This window comes from Oryctolagus cuniculus, chromosome 1, assembly GCF_964237555.1.
Source record: "Oryctolagus cuniculus chromosome 1, mOryCun1.1, whole genome shotgun sequence".
NCBI lineage: Eukaryota > Metazoa > Chordata > Mammalia > Lagomorpha > Leporidae > Oryctolagus > Oryctolagus cuniculus.
The window spans coordinates 51,410,117-51,423,897 of NC_091432.1; the positions used below are offsets into that span (position 1 = coordinate 51,410,117).

The following is a 13,781-nucleotide window of genomic DNA, read 5'->3' on the forward strand; positions in this document are numbered from 1 at the left end:
TCAGGCCATACACATGACAGTGTCAGTCTACCAGGAGCTTATTCATCATTTACAATCACCACCTTTTATTGACCATATACTATGCGTGCCAAGAACTCTGACAGAGTATACGATTTAAATAGACTATTTTATATGATCACCCTATGGGGTAGGTGCTACTATTATTCCTACATACAAATTTGTAAACTTAAGTTTAGAAAAGCTAGATCCAGAAAGACTTTTTTAACCAGTATATCCTCATTAAAGTGGACAGTGAAGACTCCTTGCCACCTCTTTCTTTCCATTCTGTTTCCCTTGAAGTTGATCTTAAAGCCTCTTTGATATTCCCTTTACAAAATTCAACAACTTTTTCATTTTTAAAATTTTATTTATCTATTTATAAGGCAGACACAGTGAGAGAAAGAGAGACAGATCTCCCTTCTGCTGGTTTACTTGCCAAACACCTGCAACAGCCAGGGCTGAGCCAGGCCAAAGCCAGGAGCCAAGAACTCAATCTGGGTCTCCCACATGGGTAGCAGGAACCCAACTACTTCAGCCATCACCTGTTGCCTCTCAGGATGCACATAAGGAGGAAGCTGGAATCAAGAGTGGAGCTTGAACCTAGGCACTCCAAATGGAATTTAGATGTACCAAGGGGCATCTTAACGACTATGCCAAATGCTCACCTCAACCCTTTATAAAACACATACTTGGGGCCAGTGCTGTGACGGGTAAAGCCAGCGCCTGCAGTGCCAGTAGCCCATATGGGCGCCAGTTTGAGTTCCAGCTGCTCCTCCTCTGATCCAGCTCTCTGCCATGGTCTGGGAAGCAGCAAAAGATGACCCAAGTTCTTGGGCCGCTTCACTTGCGTGGGAGACCCTAAGAAGCTCCTGGCTCCTGGCTTTGGATTGGCCCAACTCCAGCTGTTGCAGACATCTGGGGAGTGAACCATCAGAAGGAAGACCTTCTTTCTCTCTCTGCCTCTGCCTTTCTGTATATCTGCCTTTCAAATAAGTAAATAAGTCTTTTATAAAATAAATAAAAGTTAAAATAGTAAGAAATACAACTAAATGTAAAATAAAAGTTAAAAAAATAAGAAATACAACTAAAATGTAAAAAACAAAAACAATATGCTATGTCTCAAACCAGAGAGTAAGTAAAGGCCAAAGAATGTAAAAATTAAAAAAAAGATACCATTTTAGAATATTTTTTTGAAAGTGAATAATCTATCACATCAGAAAATTGTGTTTGGAAAAATTTGTTTCATTACTTATTGTACACACAAAAGAATAAAAATTAACATTTATCTCTTCCTAAAAAATGTATACTTTACAAGTGGAAATTATAGTATATAAACGCATCTTAAATAATAAAATTATTAAATTAGTCATGCCAATTTAAGAATAATTTACTTGATTTATATAGATGATTTCCCAAATGTGTCCTTATGAAAGGAAACTATGTTTCAACACATAAGGAAACCAGTGTTTTCTATATGAAATTCAAACTGTACTCAATCGGGGCCGGAGCTGTGGCGTAGCGGGTAAGGCTACTGCCTGCAGTGCCAGCATCCCATATGGGCACCAGTTCGAATTCCAGCTGCTCTTCTTCCAATCTAGCTCTCTGCTATGGCCTATGAAAGCAGTGGAATATGGCCCAAGTCCTTGGGCCCCTGTACCCATGTGGGAGACCTGGAGGAATCTCCTGGCTCCTGGCTTCGGATTGGCACAGCTCCAGCCATTGCAGCCATCTGGGGAGTGAACCAGTGAATGGAGGACTTCTCTCTCTCTCTTACTGTTTCTCTCTCTGTGTAACTCTGACTTTCAAGTAAATAAATAAATCTAAAAAAAAAAAAAACTATACTCAATCATAAGATCAAATTGCTATTAAAAATAATTCCATAAATGAGAAGACAATTAAGAATAGAATTTCTATGAATACCTTTTTTTTTTTTTTTTTTTTTGACAGGCAGAGTGGACAGTGAGGGAGAGAGACAGAGAGAAAGGTCTTCCTTTGCCGTTGGTTCACCCTCCAATGGCTGCCGCGGCCGGCGTGCTGCGGCCGGCGCACCGCGCTGATCCGATGGCAGGAGCCAGGAGCCAGGTGCTTTTCCTGGTCTCCCATGGGATGCAGGGCCCAAGCACCTGGTCCATCCTCCACTGCACTCCCTGGCCACAGCAGAGAGCTGGCCTGGAAGAGGGGCAACCGGGACAGAATCCGGCGTCCCGACCGGGACTAGAACCCGGTGTGCTGGCACCGCTAGGCAGAGGATTAGCCTAGTGAGCCGCGGCGCCGGCCTATGAATACATTTTCAACATTTCACAGTGAAGAATTTTCTGAAGTGCTTGATTTAATATTATCAAACATTTAAAAAGATGATATTGGTACTCAGACAACAATTATTAATATAGAATGATGCATACTATATAAAAATTAAGTAAAAAAGTATATTATAAACAGGTTTAATACTGTGATCTGTTTTACAAAAAGATGAATTTATATAAGGAAGTCTTAAGAGGATATACACCAAAATGTTAGCAGTAGTCAGCTAACTCTAATTAGTAGTACGCAGATTTTCTTTTCAAATCTCTATTTAAATTTTTTTCAAACATGTAGTTTAAAAATTTTAGGAGCTGGTGCTGTGACATAGCAGGTAAAGCCACTGCCTGCAGTGCTGGCATCCCATATGGGCACCAGTTCGAGTCCTGGCTGCTCCACTTCCAATCCAGCTCTCTGCTATGGCTTGGGAAAACAGTAGAAGATGGTCCAAGTGCTTGGGCTTCTGCACCTGCATGGGAGACCCAGAAGAAGCTCCTGGCTCCTGGCTTCAGATTGGCCCAGCTCTGGCTGTTGCAGCCATCTGGGGAGTGAACCATCAGATGAAAGACCTCTCTCTCTGTCTCTCCCTCTCACTGTCTGTAGCTCTGCCTCTCAAATAAATAAATAAATATTTAAAAAAACTGTTTAAAGAATCACTTGCAGAGAAATAAAGTGTTTCGAACTGGTATTGCTTGAACTTAAATAATAAAATAATGTTAATACTTACAAGGAATATCTCGATAGCCATTTTCTAATGCACGAAAATAGTTCATGAATTGTTGAGTGGGAATTTTAAATATTTCCAATAAGCCAGTGTCTTGAAATAAGGTGTATATGACCTAAATATCAATGAGAATAAAATTCACTTTTAAAATCAGAATTTCTAGTTGTAGCTGAATAAAACACTTTTTTATTTGTATTTAGGAATATTAACCAAGTGTAAGTATTTAAGTTAATTTATATAAAATTTCACTATTTTTTTTTTCAAAAAATAAAGACATCCTCTAAAGTCCTTGAAAACCAAGGAAATCTTATCCCATATATCATGTTTGAATTTTCAAATTTTTGGATTCTTTTCCTTAGCTTTTTATACATAATGTTTTGAAAGGTATTTGTTTCCTATTCCTCTCTAGTGTTGCTTTTTTAAAAAAGAACAACAGCAACTTTATCCCATTTTTGTAAATACATCAATAAGATGAACTAGTATGTTCTTTATATAATTTATCCATACACCTGATCATTTTTCATCTTCTTTTCAAACTCAAGATTCAAGAAAAAGTAAATCCTATGGGAACTGAACCATCAGATGAAAGACCTTTCTCTCTCTCTTTCTTTCTCACTTCGCCTTTCAAATAAATAAATAAATCTTTAAATAAATGTTTCGCTGTGGTAGTACTAAAAAATAAATTTTACTTTTTTAACCTAAATTAAATCCCACTAATATACTATACGGACGCACACACAAAGACTTGTATGACATACATATTATATTTATAACATACATATTTTAATATATTTGGGGGGTTTCCCGGAAAAGTAAATTCAATAAACATTATTGAACTAGTACCTAAGCCAATATTACATGCAATTTAGTTTTTGCTTTATAAAAATCATTTGAGAAACAGTTAAAAAAAAAAAGGAGAGATTTAAAATCAAACCTGACTGAGAATCCTTCCTGATTTCTCTCCCATCTTTTCTACAAGTTCAAAAATTTGAAAATTCCAGTTGCTCATCTTTTCTATTAATGACTCATAATCTTCCAATAAAATCTGCTCCTGTGACAGTTCCTGTTCAATCTGTACAACAGTGAAAGAAAAAAAAACCCTATCATTTTATGTTTTATAAATATTGTTAAATCCACATCAAAAGAGAACACTTAAAAAATTTTAAAAATAGGTATTATGAGTATTTTCTAAAATGGTTATTCTATAATGGTTATTCTCAAATAGACTGTTATCTGTACTTTCTATTTCTTCTTCTCTAAATAAAAACTTACCTTAGACAACTATAAATATATCTTCTGGACATCACAATACTATTAATCTATATATATTCATTTCATAAATAAACAAGTTTTGTTTTGAAATCACTATACAAATATAAAAACAATTATTTTCACTATAAAAGATACTGATATTAAAGGGTAAGAGAAAGAAACTCATATTTCTTTACTGGCACATATTACTAGAATAATTTTCCAGAAGAAATGGAGGGTTTGTTCTAAAAGCTTTAATTTTGAACCTGTATAACAGAAAGTATTACTGTACACTAAAATATATAGTGAAAATCAGGATTGAAAATAATATATCAATTATAAAACAAAATAAATGTGTTCATTTAAAATTGATTGCCATTTATTGCTTTAGGGGGACAGGTTTAGAATTAATTAATATTTATAACCCAAACAAATACTTCAGTTATCATGACTTTTCAGTAAAAAGAATTAAAGATACCATTACACTAAAAATATCGTTCTGGGAAAAATAATTAAACCAGTACTAACTAGGATTATATTTCACCTTAACACAATCATATTGAAAGTTTATGTTTTACATTCAGCTGCTGTTCATTCTGTTTGTCTTCTGTTAGATGATGATCACCTTCCAAAAATAATTTTCTGTAGTCTCTCTTCTCTGTTTCCTCTTCCTGTTGAGTTTCCATAAAGTTGAATGATTCTTTTAATAAAATGGTAGTATCTTCTTCACCTTAAAATATATATATAGATACAAAAATCAACTCAAAATGGATCAAGGACCTAAATCTACAACCTGATACTACCAGATTACTAGAGGAAAACATTGGGGAAACTCTATAAGACATTGGCACAGGCAAAGACTTCTTGGAAAAGACTTCAAAAGTACAGACAATAAAAGCAAAAATAGACAAATGGGATTACATTGAGCTAAGAAGCTTTTGTGTTACAAGGAAACATTCAATTAGGTGGCAAGGCAACCAACAGAATGGGAGAAAATATTTGCAAACTATGCAACTGATAAAAGAAACTTAACAACAACAACAACAACAAAAAAAAAAAAAAAACAAGCAATCTAGGTAAGAAATGACCAAAAGGACATTAACAGGTATTTTCTCAAAAGAGGAAATTCAAATGGCCAACAGACACATGAAAAAATTCTGATGATCACTACCCATCATGGAAACATAAATCAAAACTACAATGAGGTCTCACTCACCCCAGTTCAAATGGCTATCATCCAAAGATCAAAAACAATAAATGCTGGTGAGGATCGAGGGAAAAAGATACCCTAATAATCCACTGTTCATGGGAATGTAAACTAGTACAACCATTATGGAAGACAATATGGGGGAATACTCCAAGATCTGAAAATAGATCTACCATATGACCCAGCCATCTCACTCCTGGGAATTGATCCAAATGCAATGAAATCAGCATATGAAAGAAGTCTCTGTACCCCCATGTTTTTGGCAGCTCAATTCACAATAGCTAAGATATGGAATCAACTCAGCTCTCCATCAATTATGACTGGATAAAAAAAAAAAGTGATATATATGCACTATGGAAATCTACTCAGCCATAAAAAAGAATGAACTCCTGTCTTTTTTTTTTTTTTTAAAGATTTTATTTCTTTTATTTGAAAGTTAGAGCCACAGACAGTGAGAGGGAGAGACAGAGAGAAAGGTCTTCCCTACGTTGGTTCACTCCCCAAATGGCCTCAAGGGCCAGAGCTGCATCCATCCGAAGCAGTATATACTCACATGCCAAAAAATGTTCAGTTCATTCTATTTATAGTAACAAGAAACATTCCAAAAACCCACTGGTAGTAGTATAAGCAAATTATGGTATATTTATACAATTACACATTACAGAGAAAAGAGAATGAACTATAACTACAATATATGAGTGATTCTTAAAAACATAATGTTAAGTGGAAGACGCCAGGCACAAAGGTACATACATATTCTGTGATCCTCTTTATGAAAAGTTTCAAAGCCTATCAAAACCATATAAATGAGTTTTTAAACCAGAAATCACTGGGAGATACGTCTGTAAAGGTGCATGAAGGAAAATTTTGAGGTGCTAGTAATATTTTCTATCTTTTTTTTTTTTTTTTTTTGGACAGGCAGAGTGGACAGTGAGAGAGAGACAGAGAGAAAGGTCTTCCTTTTGCCTTTGGTTCACCCTCCAATGGCCGCCGCGGCCGGCGCACCGCGCTGATCCGATGGCAGGAGCCAGGTACTTATCCTGATCTCCCATGGGGTACAGGGCCCAAGTACTAGGGCCATCCTCCATTGCACTCCCTGGCCACAGCAGAAAGCTGGCCTGGAAGAGGGGCAACCGGGACAGAATTCGGTGCCCCGACCAGGACTAGAACCCGGTGTGCCGGCGCCGCAAGGCAGAGGATTAGCCTAGTGAGCCGCGGCGCCGACCTAATATTTTCTAATTAATCTGAGTGATGATTAAGGAGTATTATGAAAATTCATCAAGCTGCAAACTCATGATCTGTGTACTTCATAATATGTAAAATTTTATTAAAATTATTTTTAAGTAAAAAGTGTTCTTAAGAATACTCACTGGAGTAGACTTTCAGAAAAGGACTCAAATCCTGATTTTTGTAATTAATGCTGGCCCCCAGTTTCTCTGCATCCCTGCACGTGGTAGTGACTCTGTTTTTGATTATACTATTCTAGTTGGAATGTAATCGGGTCTCATAAAATTAATTTGCATTTCCTTAATGATTAATGATATTATCATCTTTTCATGCTTTGTTCGTCTCCTTTACCAAATGACTTTAACCAAAATGTCTAAAATTGTTTCCCCATTTTTTAATTGAATAATTTGATGTTAGGTTGTAGGAGTTCTTTATATAATCTAGATATAAGTCCTTTTTTTTTTTCTTTTTGACAGACAGAGTGGATAGTGAGAGAGAGAGAGAGAGAAAGGTCTTCCTTTTGCCATTGGTTCACCCTCCAATGGCCGCCGCAGCTGGCACGCTGTGGCCGGCACACTGCACTGATCCGATGGCAGGAGCCAGGTGCTTCTCCTGCTCTCCCATGGGGTGCAGGGCCCAAGCACTTGGGCCATCCTCCACTGCACTCGCTGGCCACAGCAGAGAGCTGGCCTGGAAGAGGGGCAACCGGGAAAGAATCCAGCGCTCCGACCGGGACTAGAACCCGGTGTGCCAGCGCCGCTAGGTGGAGGATTAGCCTATTGAGCCGCGGCGCCGGCCATAAGTCCTTAATCAAATGTATAACTTGCAATTTTTTTTCTCAATCTATAGTTTGTCTTTTCCTTTTTTTATTGGTATCTTTTGAAATACAAAAGTTTTTATTTTGCTGAAGCCCAATTTGTTAAGATTTTCTTTCATAGATTGTACTTTTGGTATTCTATCCAAGAATACATTACTCAACACAAGACCACAAAGGCTGTCCTATATGTTCCTCAAAAAGTTTCATGGTTATAATTCTACTACTTTGGTCTATTTTGTTCCTTATTTTCCTTTTTCTTTTAAAAATATTTCTTTTATTTATCTATAAGGCAGAGTTATGAGAGAGAGAGGGAGAAACAGAGAGAAATTGGTCTTCCAACCGCTTGTTCACTCCCCAAATGGCCACAATGGCTGGGGCTGCACCAGGCTGAAGCCACGAGCCAGGAGCTTTTTCCAGGTTTCCTGCATAGGTGCAGGGGCCCAAGCATTTGGGCCATTTTCTGCTGTCTTTCCAGGAACATTAGCAGGGAGCTGGATCCGAAGTGAGGCACCCAGAACTCAAACAGGTATGCATATAGTGTGGCGGCACAGCAGATGGCTGCTTTACCTACTATGCCACAGTGTTGGCCCTGGCTGTGTGTTTTTCAAAGAGACCTTTAATCAGGTTGAAAAATTTCCCTGCTACTAACAGTTTCAGTGTTGGGTTTTATTTTTGTTTTAATCGCAAAAAGAGTGTCAGATTTTGTCAAATGCTTCTGAGTCTTTTGAGATTATAATATTTTTCCCTTTTAAATTTTATTTACTTTCCATGTATTTGAAAGAGCAAGAGAAAGACAGAGACAAAGATGTTACATCCACTGATTCCCTCCCTAGTTATCTGTAACAGCCAGAGCTGGGTCAGGCTGAAGCCAGGAGCCCAGAACTCCATCTGGGTCTCCCACGTGGGTGACAGGGACCCAGGCACTTTAACTATCACCTGCTGCCTACTAGAGTGCACATTAGCAGGCAGCTAGACAGGAAGCAGATGCTAGACTCGAGTGCTGGCACTCCTCTATCAGACACAGCTGTCTTAAGCAGCAACCTAACTGGTGTGAAACAATGTCTGACCTTTTCCTTTTATCCTATTAGTGTGGTGTATTATATGGATTGATTTCCAAATACTCAGCAACTCTTGCATTCCTAGTATAAAAATCACTTGGTCATTGTGTGACCTTTTTACAGCAAACTTGATTCAGTCTGCAAGTGTTTTGATAAAGATATTTGTGTGTATACACATAAGGCATATTGGTCTGTAGCTTTCTTACAACGCCTTTGTTGGTTAGAGTGTCAGGGTAATGATGGTCTTATAGAATGATTTGGGAAGTTTCTCCTATTTTATTTTTTGAGGAGTTCGTTAAGGCCTAGTTTTCAACTTCAAAAAAAAAAAAAAAACACTTTAAGGCCGGCGCCGTGGCTCACTTGGCTAATCCTCCGCTTGCGACACCGGCATCCAATATGGGCGCCGGATTCTAGTCCTGGTTGCTCCTCTTCCAGTACAGCTCTCTGCTGTGGCCCGGGAGGGCAGTGGAGGATGGCCCAGGTGCTTGGGCCGCTGCATCCACATGGGAGACCAGGAGGAGGCACCTGGCTCCTGGCTTCGGATCGGCGCAGTGCCAGCAGTAGCGGCCATTTGGGGAGTGAGCCAATGGAAGGGAGACCTTTCTCTCTGTCTGTCTCTCTCACTGTCTCTAATTCTACATGTCAAATAAATAAATAAATAAAAAACCTTTAAAATGTAATAAAACTAGAAAACTTCACACTTTAAAAGGGTAACTTTGCCATAGATGAAAGGACTGAGGGCCAATCTATTTTTTTTAACCTTTTTCCATAAGTGTAGCTCTTCAGAGCTTACCAAGTTATCTCCACCATGGCAAGCTTTTCAAATCCAATATCTGTCTCCCTAGTCTCATTAAACTACCAAAAAAAAAAAACACTACTAATTTTATCAGTCACTGGCCCTTCTAGAATCAATAAACACCCTTTTCATAGCCTAAATTTAAGACTCATTTCTTATACTTCTATCCTTCAGATCCTCAACTGGTAATTCTTAGGAGCTTGTCAATGGCCTTAAGTAGATTTTTAAAAAAGCATTAATAATTTGTTCAGTTTTCTAGCTATACCTATGGTGAAGAATGTTGGTCTGAGTTACTTAGTTAAATATTATTGGTCATTTGAGTCAATTTTTAATGTTATAAACACCCTGTCTTCATCAATAATATTTTTATAAGAAGTTTTAAAACTGACTTTTAGTTTTTATTTGAAAGGCAGAGACATACCAGAAACACAGAAAGAGAGATCTTCTATCTGCTGTTTCACTCCCCGAATGCCAGGGCTCAGCTAGGCCAAAGCCAGGAGTAGAACTCCATCCAGGTGTCCCACATAGGCCATAGGAGCTCAAGAACTTGAGCCATCACCTGTTGCCTACCAGGGTGTACATCAGCAGGAAGCTGGATCAGATGTGGAGGCAGAACTTCAATATGGTATTCCAACCACTGCACCAAGTGTCCACAACAATATTTCTTATTTGAAGATGCAAAATGTTTCAGAATAATGTAATTTTCTAAATTTTAAAACACCTGGGCCGGCGCCGTGGCTCAATAGGCTAATCCTCCACCTTGCGGCGCCGGCACACCGGGTTCTAGTCCCGGTCGGGGCGCCGGATTCTGTCCCGGTTGCCCCTCTTCCAGGCCAGCTCTCTGCTATGGCCAGGGAGTGCAGTGGAGGATGGCCCAGGTGCTTGGGCCCTGCATCCCATGGGAGACCAGGAAAAGCACCTGGCTCCTGGCTCCTGCCATCGGATCAGCGCGGTGCGCCGGCTGCAGCGGCGGCCATTGGAGGGTGAACCAACGGCAAAAGGAAGACCTTTCTCTCTCTGTCTCTCTCTCTCTCACTGTCCACTCTGCCTGTCAAAAAAAAAAAAAAAAAAAAAAAAAAAAAAACAACACCTGCTCTCTATGCCATGAAAATTTATGCAAATCCCTTTGGGCTTCGATTGCACAGTACAAATTTCAATATTAACATAAATAACTCATTATCTATGAAAATTAACCATAGCCTAAGAAGACTACATTATTAGTACAGCACACTTTTGCTCTTCAAAATATTTTCACCATCTACTAATATTAACTTGTTTTTTTTTTTTTTTTTTTTTTGACAGGCAGAGTGGACAGTGAGAGAGAGACGAGAGAAAGGTCTTCCTTTTGCCGTTGGCTCACCGTCCAATGGCCGCTGCGGCCAGCGCGCTGCGGCCGGCGCACCGCGCTGATCCGATGGCAGGAGCCAGGTACTTATCCTGGTCTCCCATGGGGTGCAGGGCCCAAGCACTTGGGCCATCCTCCACTGTACTCGCTGGCCACAGCAGAGAGCTGGCCTGGAAGAGGGGCAACCGGGACAGAATCTGGCGCCCTGACCAGGACTAGAACCCTTAATCCCTCAGTGAAGTAATTAAAAACATTATATTATTATAATCTTCATTTTAAAGAGAGATAAAGTGCAACTCATTCATTTATGTATTTGAAAAAACATTTTAAGAATTTACTGTTAAATACATTTGATTTGTGCAACCTCACCTGATTTTCCACTGTGGCAATCTGTACCATCTGATTCGGATGTTGAAACATATTTCAGTATTTGATGCCCACAGCTTGTAGAATAAAATAAATAATGTATGTGATAAATGAGGTAGAAATTTTTACCTAAACATAATTGGAAATTCTCAAATTTTTAACTTAGATGCCAATTGCAACACATTCAAATATTTTAATCTCTTTATACATTTAAAAAGCTTTATCTTAGAAAGCATCTGTGTTTCCCTGAAAGAAATAATTTACTTTTAAATGTCAATATTAGGGTTTTATGTAAATCATTATTTATTTTTATCATAGCAGAAATGAGACTAAACACCAAAATAACTGTGTACCATGAATAGACACTAAAGTAGATCACACTAAAATAATTCTCTCTAGATTTACTGATATCTTGTATTGTGTAAAATACCATTACATTTCATCTCAGTTGGAGATCATTTAATTAGCAAGTCTATAATAGAACTAAAACAAGAAAAATTTTCTTAGAATAAAAACTACTATGTATAGAAATAAAATGATGTAGTCTTAATTCTTCAGCTAGTTATAACATATAACTAGGAAAATTTTAATACTTTATACAGGTTACATTTTGAAACAGAAATAATAAACAATTGAGCAACTTACCTGTTGCACAGATTGCTATCAGAATTTCTAAGATGCTGATAAAAATCTGGTGTATTGGGTGCACTGCTCATAGATCTGTGTAAAGTAACACCTGGCTTAGTAAGAAAATCAGCAATATCAGGACACCCTATGGGTGACTGATTAGTTGGAGAGGCAGCAGACACTGGTCCATGGCTGGGAATATGCACAGGGTTCAAGTTGGCTAAGGCACCTTAAAAATTAAAAGAGAGGAATTAGGCAAATGTATATGTATGTATCTGTTTGTTTTTTAATTAAGAGTATTTTCTTCCTTTAGCAAAAGCGAAGTATTTACAATTAAACTATAAAATAAATTTCTACTTGGGGCTTCAAGATATTTTAGTAATATATACAATTATTAATTGTTTTTCTCATCACCAATGATTGGTAAGTAAACATCCTATTGCAAAGTAGACATAATAGTTAAACATTAAGAGTATGAATAAAATGTACATATTGTGTGGTACAGTCTCCTAATTCATATTGGTCTTTATCTCTCATATTGTGTGTCCCAATAAGTTTGATTATTCACATGAGCAACCATCTGTACCAAATTCTCTAAGCTTTTTTCAATTCAATAAATTCAATTTTATTAAAGAATTAAAGTTTTTAATAGCATTAAGCAAGCTGAGTTTGTGATAAAATTATATGCTAACATAGTGTCAGATTCCTTTAAAAATATACTCAAATATTCCCAGCTCAGTCATTCATTCAACACTGGGAATCAGGTTTCACCAAATGAATTAGGGAGAGAGGACACAAATATTCAGGCTATAGCAAGCAACAGTAAGAAACTAGGTATTGGACACAATGTTTCATAATGACATCTTCATTAAATGTTAGGCAAGATTCATCAGTAAAGTTATCTGGACCTATAATTTTCTTTTTTCTTTTTCTTAAAGATGTTTTTATTTATTTGAAAGGCAAAGTTATGGGGGGTGAGAGGGAGACAAGAGAGAAAGGTCTTCCATCCACTGGTTCACTCCCAAAATGGCCATAATATCTGCAGCCAGGCTGATCTGAAGCCAGGAGCCAGGAGGTTCTTCTGGGTCTCCCATGTGGGTGTAGGGGCCCAAGCACTTGGGCCATCCTCTGCTGCTTTCACAGGCACATTAGCAGAGAGCTAGATTGGCAGTGGAGCAGCTGGGACTCGAACCGGTGCTTATATGGGATGATGGCACTGCAAGCAGGGGCTTTACCTGCTACACCACAGCACTGGACACTGCACCTATAATTTTCTATGTAGGAAGTTTTCTAGGTACAACAATAATTTCTTTAAAAGATATATGACTCTTCAAAATTTGTATCAGTTCATCTATTTGTGTTTTTAAGGAATTCATTTCATTTAATTATAAGATTTACTTGCATATAATGGTTCAAGTATTTTTTCTTTAAATTTCTGGGTTTAGTGATAATATACCATTTCTACTTGTTACATGAAAAGACTGAGTTTTCCCTTTATTTTGCCATATCTATCTTCTACCAGAGGTAACAATTTCATTAATCTACACAAATGAACAATTTCTATGGATATTTTTGCTTTGAAGTTTCATTTTCTTGCTGCTTTCTATTTCATTAATTTCCACCCAGCCTTATTCTTTTATTTTTTCTATTGATAAATTTTGCTGATAAAGTAATAACTTTTTAAGATACGTTTTTTTTTTAAGATTTATTTTATCTATTTGAGAGAGTTACAAAGAGAGGTAGAGACAGAGTGAGGTCTTCCATCCACTGGTTCATTCCCCAGATGGCCGCAACAGGCAGAGCTGTGCCAATCCGAAGCCAGGAGCCAAGAGCCTCCTCCCGGTCTCACACATGGGTGCAGGGTCCCAAGGATTTGGGCCATCCTCCACTGCTATCCCAGGCCATAGCAGAGAGCTGGATTGGAAGAGGAGCAGCTGGGACTAGAACCGGCACCCATATGGGATGCCAGTACTTCAGGCCAGGGCTTTAACCCGCTGTGCCACAGTGCTGGCCCCAAGATATAAGTTTAACAGACTTTTATTCTACTCTTTGCAATAAATTTTGT

General features: G+C 38.0%; 1 protein-coding gene across 1 annotated transcript in view; it reads right to left on the bottom strand.

The window, feature by feature from the left end:
• Positions 1–13,781, bottom strand: part of PDE3B (phosphodiesterase 3B) — a 190,382-nt gene that overhangs the window by 35,080 nt on the left and 141,521 nt on the right. Inside the window, exons 6-10 of the mRNA XM_002708827.5 lie at positions 11,735–11,945; positions 11,093–11,166; positions 4,852–5,003; positions 3,957–4,094; positions 3,026–3,137 (exon numbers count right to left, since the gene is read on the bottom strand). Coding sequence (XP_002708873.2) covers positions 3,026–3,137; positions 3,957–4,094; positions 4,852–5,003; positions 11,093–11,166; positions 11,735–11,945 — 687 coding nt within the window. The remainder of the gene's footprint in view (positions 1–3,025; positions 3,138–3,956; positions 4,095–4,851; positions 5,004–11,092; positions 11,167–11,734; positions 11,946–13,781) is intronic.